Source organism: Stegastes partitus, unplaced genomic scaffold (genome assembly GCF_000690725.1).
Source record: "Stegastes partitus isolate 25-593 unplaced genomic scaffold, Stegastes_partitus-1.0.2 Scaffold1241, whole genome shotgun sequence".
NCBI lineage: Eukaryota > Metazoa > Chordata > Actinopteri > Pomacentridae > Stegastes > Stegastes partitus.
In genome coordinates, this window is record NW_007578972.1 from 88,487 (window position 1) to 103,880 (window position 15,394).

At 46.0% G+C, this 15,394-nt stretch overlaps 1 protein-coding gene across 1 annotated transcript in view; it reads right to left on the reverse strand.

Moving 5' to 3' along the window:
- frem1b (Fras1 related extracellular matrix 1b) overlaps positions 1–14,528 on the reverse strand; it is a 43,500-nt gene extending 28,972 nt beyond the window's left edge. Inside the window, exons 1-15 of the mRNA XM_008297722.1 lie at positions 14,310–14,528; positions 14,145–14,239; positions 13,323–13,579; positions 12,605–12,801; positions 11,824–12,147; positions 11,492–11,600; positions 11,284–11,415; positions 6,416–6,760; positions 4,201–4,343; positions 3,810–4,006; positions 2,684–2,774; positions 1,996–2,163; positions 1,677–1,885; positions 1,072–1,165; positions 136–388 (exon numbers count right to left, since the gene is read on the reverse strand). Of these exons, the coding sequence (XP_008295944.1) occupies positions 136–388; positions 1,072–1,165; positions 1,677–1,885; positions 1,996–2,163; positions 2,684–2,774; positions 3,810–4,006; positions 4,201–4,343; positions 6,416–6,760; positions 11,284–11,415; positions 11,492–11,600; positions 11,824–12,147; positions 12,605–12,801; positions 13,323–13,579; positions 14,145–14,239; positions 14,310–14,528 (2,833 nt within the window). The remainder of the gene's footprint in view (positions 1–135; positions 389–1,071; positions 1,166–1,676; positions 1,886–1,995; positions 2,164–2,683; positions 2,775–3,809; positions 4,007–4,200; positions 4,344–6,415; positions 6,761–11,283; positions 11,416–11,491; positions 11,601–11,823; positions 12,148–12,604; positions 12,802–13,322; positions 13,580–14,144; positions 14,240–14,309) is intronic.
- Positions 14,529–15,394: the final 866 nt, after the last annotated feature.

The window sequence follows — 15,394 nt, forward strand, 5'->3', positions numbered from 1 at the left end:
TAATTTAATTAAACCCTTTATTAGCTGACAGTTCATTTATTAACAGTTGCAACTGAGGTCAGTTATGAGTGGAGGAGTCGGACACCGTTTGGTCTGTGATCGGAACGGACTCACCTGTGCTGCCAGGTGTCTCACCTGTGTGGACGTAGTAAACGTGGCCCTGCAGCAGGTCCTGCTGGGAGAACTTGTCTACGCTGAGTCCGGCCCGCTGCAGCTCCCCTCGGCCGGGCCGCCGGGCCAACATGTAGGTGAGCCGGGCGTCATCGCTGTCACGGTCGGTGGCTGACAGGTAATCCACCGTCACCTGGACACGCCCCCCCTCCTCACAGCTCAGCGCCCCCCACAGGCCGCCGCCCAGCTGGGGCGGCTCATCATTCATGGGCAGCACCTGAGGATAGGAGGGGGTTAGATACCTGATAATACTCTGTCGTCAGGTAACGGAGCTCCGCCCACAGTGGCCCCGGATTGGTCAGAATCACCAACACAAAAGCAAGAAAACAGAAAAACTCCCTAAAGTCATGATCTAATGCCGACAGTTCACAGTTTTTAATGTTGGTGGCGTCGCATTCGTCAAGTGAACAAACCTGAACTGTATCTTCTTCTTCTTATTGTTCATATAAAATCAATAAATACATCTGGGATTGATTGTCTGAACTGAGTCCAAACAGAGACACCTTACCTGGAATCTGATGGAGAAGAAGAAGAAGAAGAAGAAGGTGGATGTGAAGAAAACTAAATGGTTGAAAGTGACTCAAAGTTTGACCAAAATAACAAAAACTTGATCAAAACGATTCCAAATGTGTCTAAAATGACCTAAAATACGACCAAATGACTCATAGTTTGTCAAAAATTAACTAAATTGTCCAAAGTAACGATGAATTCACTGATGTTGCAGAAACATCTGGAACCTGAGGCCCTCACCTGGTCTACTGACTGCTGCTGTTGTTGCACAGGTAGAACATGAAACTTTTTGATCAGCCCACATTCATAGGAATCCCAGAAACTACAACAGCTGCATCCTGGACTCAGCAGCTCAGGAGAAGAAGAGATCGCGCTGATTGAAAAACTGACCTGAATCTGCAGGACGACGTCCACGGAGTTCTGTCCATCTGTCACCTTCAGACCCACCTCGTCCTCGGTGGTCTCAGAGTCATCGTGAATGTACCTGCCGAGTTTAAAGGTGATCAGTTTAATGTCTGCTGACAGAAGACAGTCAGAGGAAACACTGAGGCACCAGGTCGTTGATGGAGACCAGAATAATCAATAACTAACAATATTAAACGCCAACTTCTGGCTCACTGAGCTTCATTTATGTTTCTGAGGTTCATCTGTTGAAGAAAAACCCATAAATGCAGTGAAAGCAGAGAAGCTGCTCTGGTTGATTCTGACTATGAAGCTCCTCTGTAGCTGCTTCTTATGCACACACTGACATAAATCATCCTGGTTATACTTCGGTTCTGTTTCACACTGAGCTGCTTCTCACAGTTTGTCACAATAAAATCTACTTTATGAGACGCTCAGTTTGCTTTTCTGGGAGAAAATGAATCATTTTAATGATTCATCTGCAAATAGTCGATAGATTAACAAGTAGAAAAGCAAGTGATGTTTCCACCTCCGATGTCCAGAACTGGACCAGAACTGGACCAGAACTGGACCAAAGCAAACCCAGTCCTGACCTGAGCCTGAGTCCTCTCAGGTCCTGCAGACTGAAGCCTTCCCCCTGCAGCAGCGTCCGGCCCTGCAGCTCCAGCCGACCTCGACCAGCCTTCCTCTGCAGCTCCACCCTCAGCGCCACCTCTGGACTGTCCCGGTCCTGGACCAGCAGGTTCTCCTCTGTCACGAAGGCGGCACCGCCCTCCTCTACCCGCAGCAGGTTGGTGAAGGCCTGTAAACCGAACCAGGACTATCAGTAAAACCTCCAGCACCACTTCCTGCACAGTAATCACCCAATCAAACATCCTCCAGGAGGCGCTAACGGCCAGTTTGACCTCTGACCTGCGGCGCCTGGTCGTCCACCGGGAGGACGGTGATGTTAAAGGTCAGTCCGGACACGGTGCCACCGTGGTGGTCACTGACGGAGAAGACGAACTGGACAAAGAGCTGCTCGGGACCGATGTCCTCCACTGGAGGCATGAAGGCGACTTTCAGGTGGTTCACTGCATTCTGGGAAAACAGAGGGAGGAGATCAGTGGAACAGCCTGGAGACTCAAGACCCTCGCCTATTGTTGTGGCTAATGTTAATGTTAGCCACATTAGCGGTACAGTGGCTAACACAAAGGGTTCTGCTATACTTGTGGGGACCATCAGTAATCTGGATGTTCAGCTCCTCATGAAGACTCTTGCGTTCACTCTAACAGCAGAACATTTGGTGAATTTTGTCCGTGGTTCAGGCATTTTAGAGTTTAACAGAAGCAGCTGTAGAAAGCAAATAAACCTGAAGGACTGAGAGGCAGCTGCTCACTCTGATTGGTTCTCCTGGAGGCAGTGAGGGGGCGGAGCTACACAGAGCTGGACCACTATTGGTTAGTTAACAGCTGCTCAGGTTTTTACTGGCTGGTAAAGCTGGAGGTTACCCAGCTGTGGAGGCTGAAGAGCACAGTAAATTATTTTATACTTCCAAGTTTAAAACAAACAATAAATGAGGTTTTCACCAGATGGGACCGTTAACATGTCTTTTCCGTACCTGAGTGAAGGACTTCAGAACCGGAACCATGTGGTCTCTCTTCATGGTGCTGCTGCTGTCGGTGTAGAACAGACGTCCTGCATCCATCAGGCTGAGAATCAAAATGAAAGTGAGGCTCGGTTTAATTCCTGGATCAGTGCAAACACTGTAAAGCATCTGAGTCCAGGACAGCTTTAAAACGTGAGCCAGTATCACACCGGTCGGCTCAGAACAGATCATGAGATGTGAAAGTGTAAAACCGAGTTAATCAGTCTGACATCAGCGGCCAAAGACAGACTTTCTTTGTACGTTTCATCATTCAGAACCAGCACAAAGACAATGTGAGAGGCTGCTAGTTCATTATTAACACATTCATTCTATCAGCAGAACGATTTAAGGCCACAACATTGTTTAACAAAGAAACACAACTTTAGTTGTCTTTAATTTTCTTTTACTCTTTTTTATTAATAATATTTTTTTATTTACTATTATTATATCATGTTTCCCTGGTTTTATGGTGCTGCAAGGTGGCACAGTTGGTAGCACTGTTGCTTCGCAGCAAGAAGGTCGCCAGTTGGGGCACCGGGATCTGTGTGGAGTTTGCATGTTCTCCCCGTGCAGCGTGGGTTCTCTCCGGGTTCTCCGGCTTCCTCCCACACAGTCCAAAAACATGTTGAGGTTAATTGGTGATTCTAAATTGTCTGTAGGTGTGAATGTGAGTGTCCTTGGTTGTCTGTCTCTAAGTGTAGCCCTGTGATAGACTGGTGACCTGTCCAGGGTGTCCCCTGCCTTCACCCTGAGTCAGCTGGGATAGACTCCAGCTCCCCCGGGACCATAGTGAGGATTAAGCGGTGTATAGATAATGGATGGATGGATGGTTTTATGGTCTTACCTTCTCTTTTATTTAATTTGATAAAGTATTTTTGGTGCTTTAATTATTATATTTGTATCTACTGTTTTTTGTTATGTGGATTGATTTTATAAATCTTTCGCTGTGTTTTACTTTTCTTCTCCAGTTCTGCCTCTCTGGTCTTTTGTCTTTCGAGTTGTGAACTCAGATTGAAAAGGTTCCATATAAATAAGGTTCTTGCCATCATTATTATGACTCTGGTGTTTGGCAGCAGAACGTCCTGGACATCGGTCTTACCCAGGATGCAGCGGGCTGAAGCAGGGCTGCGTGATGACGTAGGTCAGGTCGGTGTCTGGATGTTCTGGGTCGGTGAAGAGTAGCTGATTCTGGGTGATGAAGACCAGCTCCGTCTCCTTCACCGTCAGAGAGCGGACGGTTCCCTGAGCCTCCACCGGCAGCTGGTCCTTCACCGGGAACACATGGACCACCACCGTCTGCAGACAGAGGACAGCAGGATCCAGCAGGTTCTAACATTTTCTAACAAGTTCTAACATGTTTCAACAGGTTCCAACATTTTCTAGCAAGTTCTAACATGTTTCAACAAGTTCTAACAGGTCCTCAACAGGTTCTAACAGGTGCCAGCAGGCTCTAACAGGTTCCAGGTACCGACCCAACTGCTCTGACTCACGTATGTCTGGGAGAGGTTTGGAGGCTCATGGCTGTCAGATAGCGTGAAGTCGAAGGAGTCCTCGAACTGCTCGTCTCCAGAGTGCTGGTAGAAGATGTGGCCCTGCAGAAGATCTTTCTGCAGGAATCTGTCCACTGGAAGTCCTGAAGGAGGTCCAGAGAACCAACAGAACCTGAACATCATGTGATTCTGATATTTACAGCTTTACTGCAGAGTCATTCCCTATAAAATCAACCAAAAACACATCTGAGTTCTGGTAGAAACTGACACCAGATCAGTTCTACATCCATCCAGGTGTCACAGTCTGAACACTGGATCTGGTTTCTGTTCATGTCGTGTGTAAGCAGCTGGTAGCATCAGTATTATGGGATGTATCATAGTGTGAACAGTCAGACTGCAGCAGTTTAATGTCTATGACACAGAGTCATAGAAACAATCATTGGTACCCTGGATGTGTTTCTGGTTTCTCATCATTCACCAGAGAAAACTTTAAAAAATGCATTCTGGGTAAACTTTCCAGGCTCATATCAGCATGTGTGATGGAGGTTGGTCAGAACAAATTCTAGACAATAGAAGGACCGTTTTACCTCCAGAACCTACCAGGACCATCTGTCGACAGGACTCACTCTGTGGGGAAATGATTTTAATATATAAAGTTCACCACCTTTGAGGCTCGAACATCAGTAGAATCCAACCTGGGTTAAAAGTTCTGCACTTTTTTCCAATTTCAAGGTCCAATAATGAAACTGTGTCTTACTGGATCCATTCAGTGGTTCTGATGGAACCGTTCCATCTGAGTCCCCACATATCATGACTGTTTTATTTCTGGAGATATTGAACCTGAAAATGGCTCCATTTGTATTTTTTGACGGTGAAAGAAGAAAAAAAAAATTCCGGGAAATTCTCAACACTTCACCAAAATATTTATCAGAAGTTAATTTCAAATACCAATAACTGACTGTGAGTCTGAGATCAGCTGTGTGAGCTACAGCAGCTTCTCAGGTTGTTGTTGATCAGCTGCAGTTATGTGGATTTAAATGGGCCCAGATCCAGACTAAAAACAGAGTCGGTGCTGCAGCAGCACAGTAACGAGCTCTAGTCACACCTTCACTCGCTGTGAGCTGGTGTGAACGCAAATTCACAGATGGAACAAACTCACATTTACTGTAACGTGAAGGACGAGGCCTCGGATTTAAACTGTGGAGAAAAAACAGCAGCTGCTTTCTGTTGCAGGTTTTAAACACGACTCTCAGGTGAATACGAGTCACAGAACAGGAAGGAAACATGGAAACAGTCTGAGTGGAGCCTTAATTTAGCCTCTAATAAGACGATTAGCTCGTTGAGCTGGAACACAGTATTTACAGGACTTCTGTTCTGGTTGTTTGTGTGTCTTTGTGGTCAATTGGAGTCCAAAAAAGACATAAAACATCCACAAAGAGACACAGAAGGCCGGTGGTGGCTCAGCTGTTTGGTCGTTTTATGTTTCTTTGTGGTTTAATTTGTACTTTATGTATCTGACTGGTGCTGATATTGAACTATTTCTTATTTTTGCAACCAACTCTGCTTTATTTTCTATGAAGAAATGAAATACATTTAATCAAATTCTGTTTAAGTACAAATTTAGGGTACTTTTAAATTTGTAATTTCCATTTTATGTCATTTTCTGCTTCTACTTCACTAAAATTCAAAGTAAATACTGTCCTTTTTCCAGAAACCCATTTATAGGACGCTTCAGCTGCTTTTAAAATCCAGATTTAACGAACAGATCACATGCAGAACTGAGATCTCTCAGTTGTGAAATCACATTTTTAGTTTTTTACAGGATCTGCAGCTGAAAGATTAAATATGAGAACTGGATGTGAACTGTGATGGAATGTCACACAGATGTGTTCAAGGACCACCAGAAAGCTGGAAATCTGAATCTTCTCTGATTTTACAGTTTATGGCCAACAAATGGTGTCATTTGGTGAGTTCTTGGTGAAGATGTGACGTGGTTCGTTAGCGTGTTAAAGTTAGATAAACCAGAATTACCCTCAACCTGTGAGTCTGAGGCTGTCGTATTTCAATTATAACAATATTAAGAGATTTGGATGAAAAATCAGGATTCTAGGCTCAGATTTGATGACTTGTCCTCACAGCTCTGAGACATTAAAGGACCATCAGGAAACTTTAAACAAGCCACCTGAACGTTGAGTGCCTGACTCCGCCCACTCACCTGCGTCCTGGGCGGAGCTCCTCCTGACCAGCTGACCGGCCCGGGGGGCGGAGACAGTCTGGTACAGGATGTAGTCGTCGCTGGAGTCGAGGTCGGCGGCCAGCAGCATATACTCCTGCAGCTGCACGGCGCCACCCTCCTGCACCTCCACCGCCACATTGTTGATGAGGAACGGCGGCGAGTCGTCTTTGGGCAGGATGTTGATGGGGAACTTGTGCCGGACGCTGTGGCGGCCGTCACTGATGCGGAACACAATGTGGTCGCGGGTGGTGTCGCTGTCGGAGTGATGATAGACGACCACGCTCTCCCTCAGGTCCCGAACACGGAACATGAACGCTTTCCCACCTGGAGACAACGAGATCAGTGGAAATAAGGCTATCCAACGTTTCAATGGTTTGATTCTGTCTGATTCAAAAAGAAAACATCAAATCGTCACATTTCAAAAGGTAAACTGTAAAATCATTTAATCTTCATCATTGATTCTGAGTAAATGAAACCACATTTTAGAATCAGTGAGGATTTAAATTCCTCCTTCCATCTCAACGGTGACCAAAACGCTGAATGTTTTATTGTGATATTTCAAACCTTCACTAGATCTTATTAATGTTGTCAAGCTGAAATGAGCTATTCAAGTTTGTGGATCAAGATGTTGCCTTTGAAGCTTTAAAAGAGAGTTAAATTATTTATCCGGGTCTTTTCCTGATCAGGCATTAGAGCTGCTGTGGTGTTGATGTGAGCTGTAACTTCCTCCACATATGAAGTAGAACACGTCGGAGTTTCCGTAGCAGCTCACTGATGGTTTAATAACTCTACTTTCTGTTGTGCAGGTTTCAGTTTGCTCCTGTTGGCCTGAACATGAGAAGCTCTGGTGTCCTACATTATGAATGTGGGCCGGGTCCATCTGTGCTGGCTGGCCTTCCTCGCTCCGTACAACATGCTAACGCTAACAGCGAGCATCACATGACTGGCGGCCTACTGGAGGACATGTGTTGTTGTCGGCGTGCGGTTTGCAGCCAAAGCTTCGCACTTTGATTCAATTACCGTCTCCGACACGTGCACATTTCCCTCCCATTGTCACTTGGAAATAACAAGTTTGTGTTGGCGCCTGGAGGCGCTGGCTCGGTCCACGCCGCCAACACCGGTGGGGTAAAACATGGCGTCCTTCCCGGCGGCCGCCCGGTTGCCAGGACGGGGGCTTCCTGTCTCCCTGCGAGTGCCAGAGAGACAGAAGGTCAGCTGACAGATTGAGAGACGAGCGGTCGCGAGCCCGAACCTCATTAGCAACTTTACCGAGGGGAACCGGCGCCCAGTCCAACGACGGAAACAACCTGGTAATTGGGCCCAAAGGTGGTGTTGGGCAGCCGGCCCATAAAGGCAGAACTGGGATGCCGGCCTGAGAGTGTGTGTGTGTGTGTGTGTGTGTGTGTAGGTGTGTGTGTGTGTGTGTGTGTGTGTGTGTGTGACAGGCAGCCGTCCATTTGGCTGAAGGCATTGGAGATGCAGCCCTGCAGTCGCAGCACCGAGGGTCAGCGGCTCCTCAGAGACGCAGCATCGATGCGCTGATTCCTGCAGCCGCTGAGACAAACTTCAGCAGAGACAAACACGAGTCCAGAGACGGAGCTGAAGCAGGTGCTGCTGGAGGAAACCAGCCTGCTGGGACCAAAGTTTCTGCAACTCAGTCGGCGTTTCTATGTTTGAGCGTGAACGCTGTTACAACCGTGCACCAGCGTAGTAAAGGAACATCAGGTTTATTTCCTCCTGCTGGGTCTCCATTCACAAAATGACTAGAAAATGTGTCAAAAATGTCTAGAAAGCTGCAGAAAATGACAAAAATGTGTCCCAAGAAACTCAAAAATTGTCCAAAATGATTCAAACTGGTCCAATAATGACAAGCGTGTAAAAACTATCTCAAGAAACCGACACAAAATTATTCAAAAACTGTCCAAAATGGCTCAAATTGTCCAAATAACTTTGCTTTTTTCACTTCTGTTGTAGAGATTCATTGAAACAAGGACAAAACCATGAACATCAAGAGTTCAGCTGTTTCCTTCCAGCACCTGCATTTTCTGTTCTTCTATTTAATTTTTCAGAAAACAGAGACAGAAATTCAGTTTTCTGTGCAGCACTGAAAGGCATCATGGCACCACTGCATTAAGCAGGAATTTGAATATTTATTGTGATTTTCCAAACCTTCATTATGTGAATTAATTAAGAAAAGCACTGAAACGTTCTCAAGGATGGACAGAAAACCTGAAGCCATGACTCTCCGACATGGAGGGAAGAAGAACTTTCTGACTGTATCTGGAACAGGACACAAGATGTTCTGCACATGGACCTGTTGGTCAGTACTGGTCAGCTGACACCCAAAGGTGAACGTTCACCTGTGAACACCTGTCTGACTGAAGGAACCAGAGTCACTGTATTTTGTTGCAGAAGTTCAAATGTAAAGGGAGTTTCAGATGGACCTGATGTTCCTGAAACATTCTCCTGATACATCATGGAGATTTTTCAGAACCAGTACAACTGCTGTTTGTTGTAGACTACGTGCTACATTGAGTAAAAGTCAGCTGGTCCTGCTGGTACCGACCGTTTGGATCACAGCTTTTGTTTGTTCATGTTCCAGAGTCTGTTTAAAGCCCCGACAGCTTATTAACAACGGAATGAAAAATGTCCAAACGGACATCAAGTTTGTCCAAAATGGCTCAAAATGTTTGCACAACGACAAAAACTTAACCAAGCTGAGTTAGAAATTGTCCAAAATGATGAAAACGTGTCCAAAGTGACTCTTCCCCTCCGCTGTAGAGACTCAGGAACATGAGGCTGCAGCTTTCCAACAAACCTAGTTTCAACAACTCGCTTCTTGTAGGAACTCACTGGAGATATGTTGGGAAGCAGTGGGACATGAAGTTGAACCTGCAGCAGGACATGAAGTTGAACCTGCAGAGGGACACAGTTGTGAACCTGCAGCGGGACATGAAGTTGAACCTGCAGCGGGACACGGAGGTGAACCTGCAGCAGGACATGAAGTTGAACCTGCAGCAGGACACGGAGGTGAACCTGCAGCAGGACATGAAGTTGAACCTGCAGTGGGACACAGTGGTGAACCTGCAGTGGGACACGGAGGTGAACCTGCTGCAGGACATGGCGGTGTTGCTGTGCTGCTGCAGGCTCAGCTGTTTGCAGCAGAGCAGCGCTGATGCTGGAGCTGAGGAGACTTTCAGCGTCACACATTAAATCTGAGCACAGAGCTGCAGCCTGAGCAGAAGCAGCCATGAAAGGTTAACTCCCTCCTGCAGCCCTCGGGGCCGAGCTGCTGCCACCTCCTCCCCCTCCGAACTGGTAGCATGAAAACCTGTTTGGGGACAGTGCATCTGCTCGCTGTGCACGGCGCCATGAAATGGCAGAAGTCGCTCCAATCTGCTCCGACTGAGCGGCCGCCTCGCGACTCGGCGGCCTGGAAGGACAGACGTGGACGGAGGCGGCGGCGGCTCGGCCCCTGGCGAAGTGGCCCCATTTTACACCTGATTAGGAAACACATGCAGGGCCACTGGACATATGTTCCCCAGAAACACCACGTCCCCGACGGACGGGCACACGGAGCAAAAAGGGCAAAAAAGGCCAGACGGCGGTTCCTGGGATTCCCAGGACGGAGAGTGTTGGATACCAGCAGCTACCTCTCTGATAAACACACTTTAATGTGAACACATGATTACTGGATTAGTGGCACGAAGCAGAGCTGCAACATCTTCCTGCATTTATTAGAATTTTATACTCAAACAGAGACCGATTTGTTGTTTACAGCTTTAATCCAGATCCGCTGCAGCAGTTAATGAGCCACAACTAGGAAAGTGAAACTACGGTTAACTAAAGGTTAGAAATGATGTCAAAAGACACTTAAATGGCGTTTTGCTGCCATTTTGAATCAGAGCAGTAGAATAACTGGACACTCAGCTGCTGACAGCGTTTGAGGTCAGGCTGAACTTATAGTTTTATGTTTATTTGTGATTAATTTCTCTTTTTAATTTAGTTCTCCTTAAAGGAACATTGTGCTGTGATCAGGTCCCACCAGAGACCCATGTCCCATCTTTTATGAAATAAAAAAAAAAATGCAATGTAAAATAAATATAAACAATAGATAACTTTTTATTAGATCAATTCTACAAATAATTAAAGTCAATTAAAAAAACAAATGAAAAAAACTGTAAAATAATTTCAAAACAAAGTTTATTTTACATTTTTTATTTGCTTTGTTTTATGAAGTAAACAAAAACCCTCAATGAATAAAAATTAAATAAATGAAATTTTAAAAATTGAATAAATTAAAAATTAATTGATGAATAACTTTGTATGAAATAAAAATTAATAAATAAATACATTATTAAAATGTCTTTTATAAAATGTTTTATGAAATAAAAATGAAGTCTAAAATAACATTAATTAATTAATTAATTAACTTAAAAAAAAAATGAAATTTACCTGATAAATATCTTTTTATTAAATAAAAAACACAAATAAATCAAAATGAATAATTAAATAGTAAAAATACTTTATAAAATATTTCTATTAAAAATACTACATATGAAATAAAAATCTCTGAAGATATGAACTACTTCTATAAAGATGGATGAGCTCCATCAGAATTCACATTGTCGGAGCGATTTAGTGTAACGAAGCCTAAACCCCGTTAATTTAATTAAATGTGTCTGCTCACGTTTCAAACCTCGAAGCTGAACCTTACTGGACAGAACTCAACAGATGTACGAGCAGCAGAGCATCAGTGGGTCGGTTCAGGTTACAAACCCTGTGTGGGCAGTTAACCTAAACTAACCTGCTGCTACAGGTCAGTTAACCTGTCTGTGACCTCTGACCTCTGACACTCAGGCGTCCGTGCAAGGGTCCGTCCACCGCCACCAGGTAAACGCTGTCGATGTTGTCGTTGTCGACAATCTGTAGCTCCTCCCACGTGATTGGTCGAGACTGACCCTCCAGCAGGTCCAGGCCTGAGACAGCACAGGTGTTAGGGCAGGTAGCACAGACCACATGACCATACACTCTGATGCACTGAGACTCACGTACCCATGTTCCAGGACACTCTGGGTGCGTTTGTTTCAGACACCCTGATGGAGAGGTGGACCGTGATGGGCGGGCTGCTCAGGTAGGATCCGTCTATCGCCTGGAGCTCCACCTGACGTCACAAGAAAAAAAACTGCATTTCACAAGATATTAACGAGGAAACCAGTGTTCATCGTTAGATTAAAAGACAAAGCATAAAACAAAGAATATTGGAGGTATTCCTGTGTTTTTGTCTTTGCTCTTCGTTACCGTCCAGCTGCTGGATTAACGTCGACAGGCCTGAAAACCTCTGAAACACTGGTTCTGGTCTGTTCTCCTGAGGGTACCCTCAGTACCTGGTAGTTCTTGCGGTGCGTCTGGCTGCTGTTGGGCGGCTGGTAGGCCACCTTCATGTCGTGCAGGTCGGTCCAGGTGAAGGACTGGACCGGCCTGGTGTGATCGTCCAGGTGTGTGATGTAGCCGTCGGCGGGCGGGTCGGTCACGTTGAACACCAGCTGCTCCTGCGGCGTCTCGTGGTCCTTGGCGTCCAGGGCGGCGGTGGTGAGCGGCGTGAGGATGAACTGGTCCACCTCCAGGATGAAGGAGGCCATGAAGGCGGCCTGAGGTGGCTGGTTCTGCATGGCGCCGTGGATCAGAACCGGCAGCCAAACCGCCTCAGACTGGGGAGGAGAAGAAAGAAAGCTCTTTACTTTCAGCAGCTCTTTTTTTTTGGACACACAAACATGTGAAGACAACAGCAGAAATCAACACGTGCTGCTGTTACATGTGGTGTCGAAGACGAGCTGAAGGCCAAGAAACACTTCTGACGTGTTAGAAGTCGCAGGTCTCTGGAATGAAGACGCCGCTGTGACGTGCTAACAAGCAGAAAACAATGGATTGAAGGAGTTTGGGAGGTTTTAAGAAGCTGCTGATCCTCCACATCCTTCTATGAAGTGGGATGTCACCTTCTCACTGCCAGCACAGATGCAAATCTCTGCTGGAAAACATCCACGTCCGACTCAGACATGACAGAATGTGCAGTTTTTAAACTTTGTTCCATCACGGCACTTCCCATGTGTTCTCCTGCAGCTCTTTGTTCTTTCCTGCAGCATGCTAGTGTAGTTTACTGCACCGTACCTCCAGCAGGGCCCGGGTAGCCTGCTGCCTCAGCTCCACCCGGATGGGGATGTAGTCGATCTCTGGGGACGGAGGGCTGAGGTGCTGGTACTTCAGGCCAGAGCTCAGGAAGTCGCTACAGCTGGTCTTCAGGAAGTCGAGCTGCTTGGTGTGATGCAGACAGGGTTTGTTTCCAGGACAGAGCGCCACCTGTCGGCCTGCAGACACACGTCAGATGATACAGATAGAAGACGAAGCACATTCAGAACAACAACCGACATTTAATTTGACATCTTCACTGGTGGTTTATGTTTTCTGACTTAAATACATCTTATTTACTAGTTTCATCTCTAGATTTTTAGTGTTTTTATTTTATATTTGTTATATAATTTCATTTTAGTTTTGGTTTTCTTTACTTTTTTGCAATTTAAAAAAACACATTTTCCTTTTTATTGCTTTAGTTAATTTTTTCCTTTTGAATTTATATAATTCGGTCATTTCAGAATATCTGATCGTTTATCTCTGTTCAGCTTTTTGACTCTTGTGTTCAGGTTTTAGGGCTACATGTTGTAAATAAAGTTTATTAATAATCATCAGAACTTTATTTGTTCCACCAGGACAAACCTACACAGTCCTTCTCACTATAATGATCACATTCAACATAAAACACAGTAAAAGTTAATTGAGGACTAAATGGTGCAGGTTCTTTATCCATCTGTGTGTCTCAGGTGAGTCGTACCTGTCCTCGGGCTGGACTCCTCCTCCCGGACCAGCTGACCCACCGCTGGGACGCTGATGTCGGTGTTTATCAGTCGGACGCTGCAGATCAGACCAGATGTTCTGATGTTTAACACCGAGCCATCGATGGCGTTGGACAAACTATAGAACTGAGGAACCACCAGCGGAACACTGCCCAGCTCCACTACACCAGAACCAGAGTCCAGCACCCGGATCTTCAGAACCACCGTCTGCACCAGTGTGTCTGAAGACGTGAACCTGCAGAGAGCCAGCTGATCAGATTAACCACAACAGGCTGTGATGCAGCAAAGTTAGAAACGTTTCTGTGAATGAATGAAGCAACAAACCTTCGGAGCTCAGAGTCACTATTGGTTCAGACTAATACATGAACATATATACGTGTTGGCTGCAGCATCTCACTGTGCTTCATTAACAACAGTACGTTGTGACGCAGCTGCAGCTCCTTGAAAGTCGTACTTAGAATAATATAATGTTTAAATTAAATGTAAATGAATTAAACATCATCATCTGCAGAGAAAAACATGAGAAAATGTTGTTTCATTTCAGTGCATCTTATTTTAGCCTCACAGAATCAGAACCATGGAAACAGATCAGATGAATTTCTACATAAGTCCCAACATCAGTTTTCAGCCTTTTCTTTGATATTTTTAAGATGAGTGTAGATTATCTGATCCAGTTTGTTCTAAATCTTAAACTAGGAAACAGAAACATGTAAAACAATGAATCTGAGCATCTTGTCCAACTTTAACACTAGTTTTAAATTGAGAGCTTTGGACGCTTTGTGGAAACCCTGAAATCTCACCGGTAGACTCTGAGCTTCACCGTGTCCTCGTCCAGCAGAGGACTTCCGTTGTGGACGTATTTCACTTCGTCCTGCAGGAAGCTGCAGTCAAACACCTGCAGACACACAGAACAAACTCAGTGACTCTGCAGCTGCTGGACTGAGAGTTACCTGCCTGATGCTCACCTGTGGAGTTAACCTGCCGACCCGCTGGGTCACCGGCTCGTTCATCACCACCTCCACCTTACAGTCGGAGGTCGGGTCCACGCTGATCTGCAACTCCGTCTGCGAGATGAAGACCGAGCGGCCTCTGCTGACCTCCACACCAGAGTTCACGATGACCAGAGTCGCGCTGCAGGAAGCTGCATGCAGCAGCAGCAGCAGCGCTGCCGCCACGAAAAGCATCCTGCTGCAGGTGGAGGAGAACCAGGCCAGTGGGTCCACTGGGTCCACTGGGTTCGGTGGGTCCACTGGGTCCGGCGAAAAGTTCTGAAGAGGTGCTGACAGAGAACGAAGGCCTCAGTGGTTCCGGGTCAGTCGGCCCACATCATCCTCGGCTGTGTTCTGTAAGTGGTTCAAAACAAACTAATAATAGATGTTCTGATGTTCCTGCAGAGACTCACACAGTTTAGATGCAAACAGAGTAGCTCAGGAAGCTGTCATTTACAGATGGTCCCTGAACGCCTCACAGCCATCAGTGGAGGACGATCTGTTGGACTTGTTGTTCTGTGATGAAGCTAAGAACAGAATAAAAGGAGGCAGGAAGCTGCTGCAGAACCACAAACGGATTCTTCTTCACCTGTTTGTGTTTGAAAGCAGGTTTCTACATGAAAACGGTGCAATAAAGACACAGAATGACTTAAACTAACAGAGGAGATGCTGCTGTTGAACTCATGACCTCTGCAGTCTTTAATCTAGAACTAATCTGTCGAAGCCACTGACCTTCCACCTTCTCCAACTTCCTGAACTCTGCTGATGCTGGATTACTCACAGTGAATCCTGAGATCTCCAGCGTTTCTATCGGCCTCCGGCTCGCTGCTGCTCTGCTCTAAATCTCTGCGTCTGCCTCCTCCAACACTAAAACTCATCTAAACCCTCCAGACCCTGAAAAAAACTCCCAGCATGCAGCTGGCTGGCTCAGCTTCTTCCCCCGCTGCTCCACACTCCCAGCCGGAAACAGCTTTCACCCTCCATTTCACTTCAAGCTAAGGCCCACCACAGGAAACAAGGGGTTAATCTTTGTGACCCTGAGGGGGGCCGGGCTGAGCTGT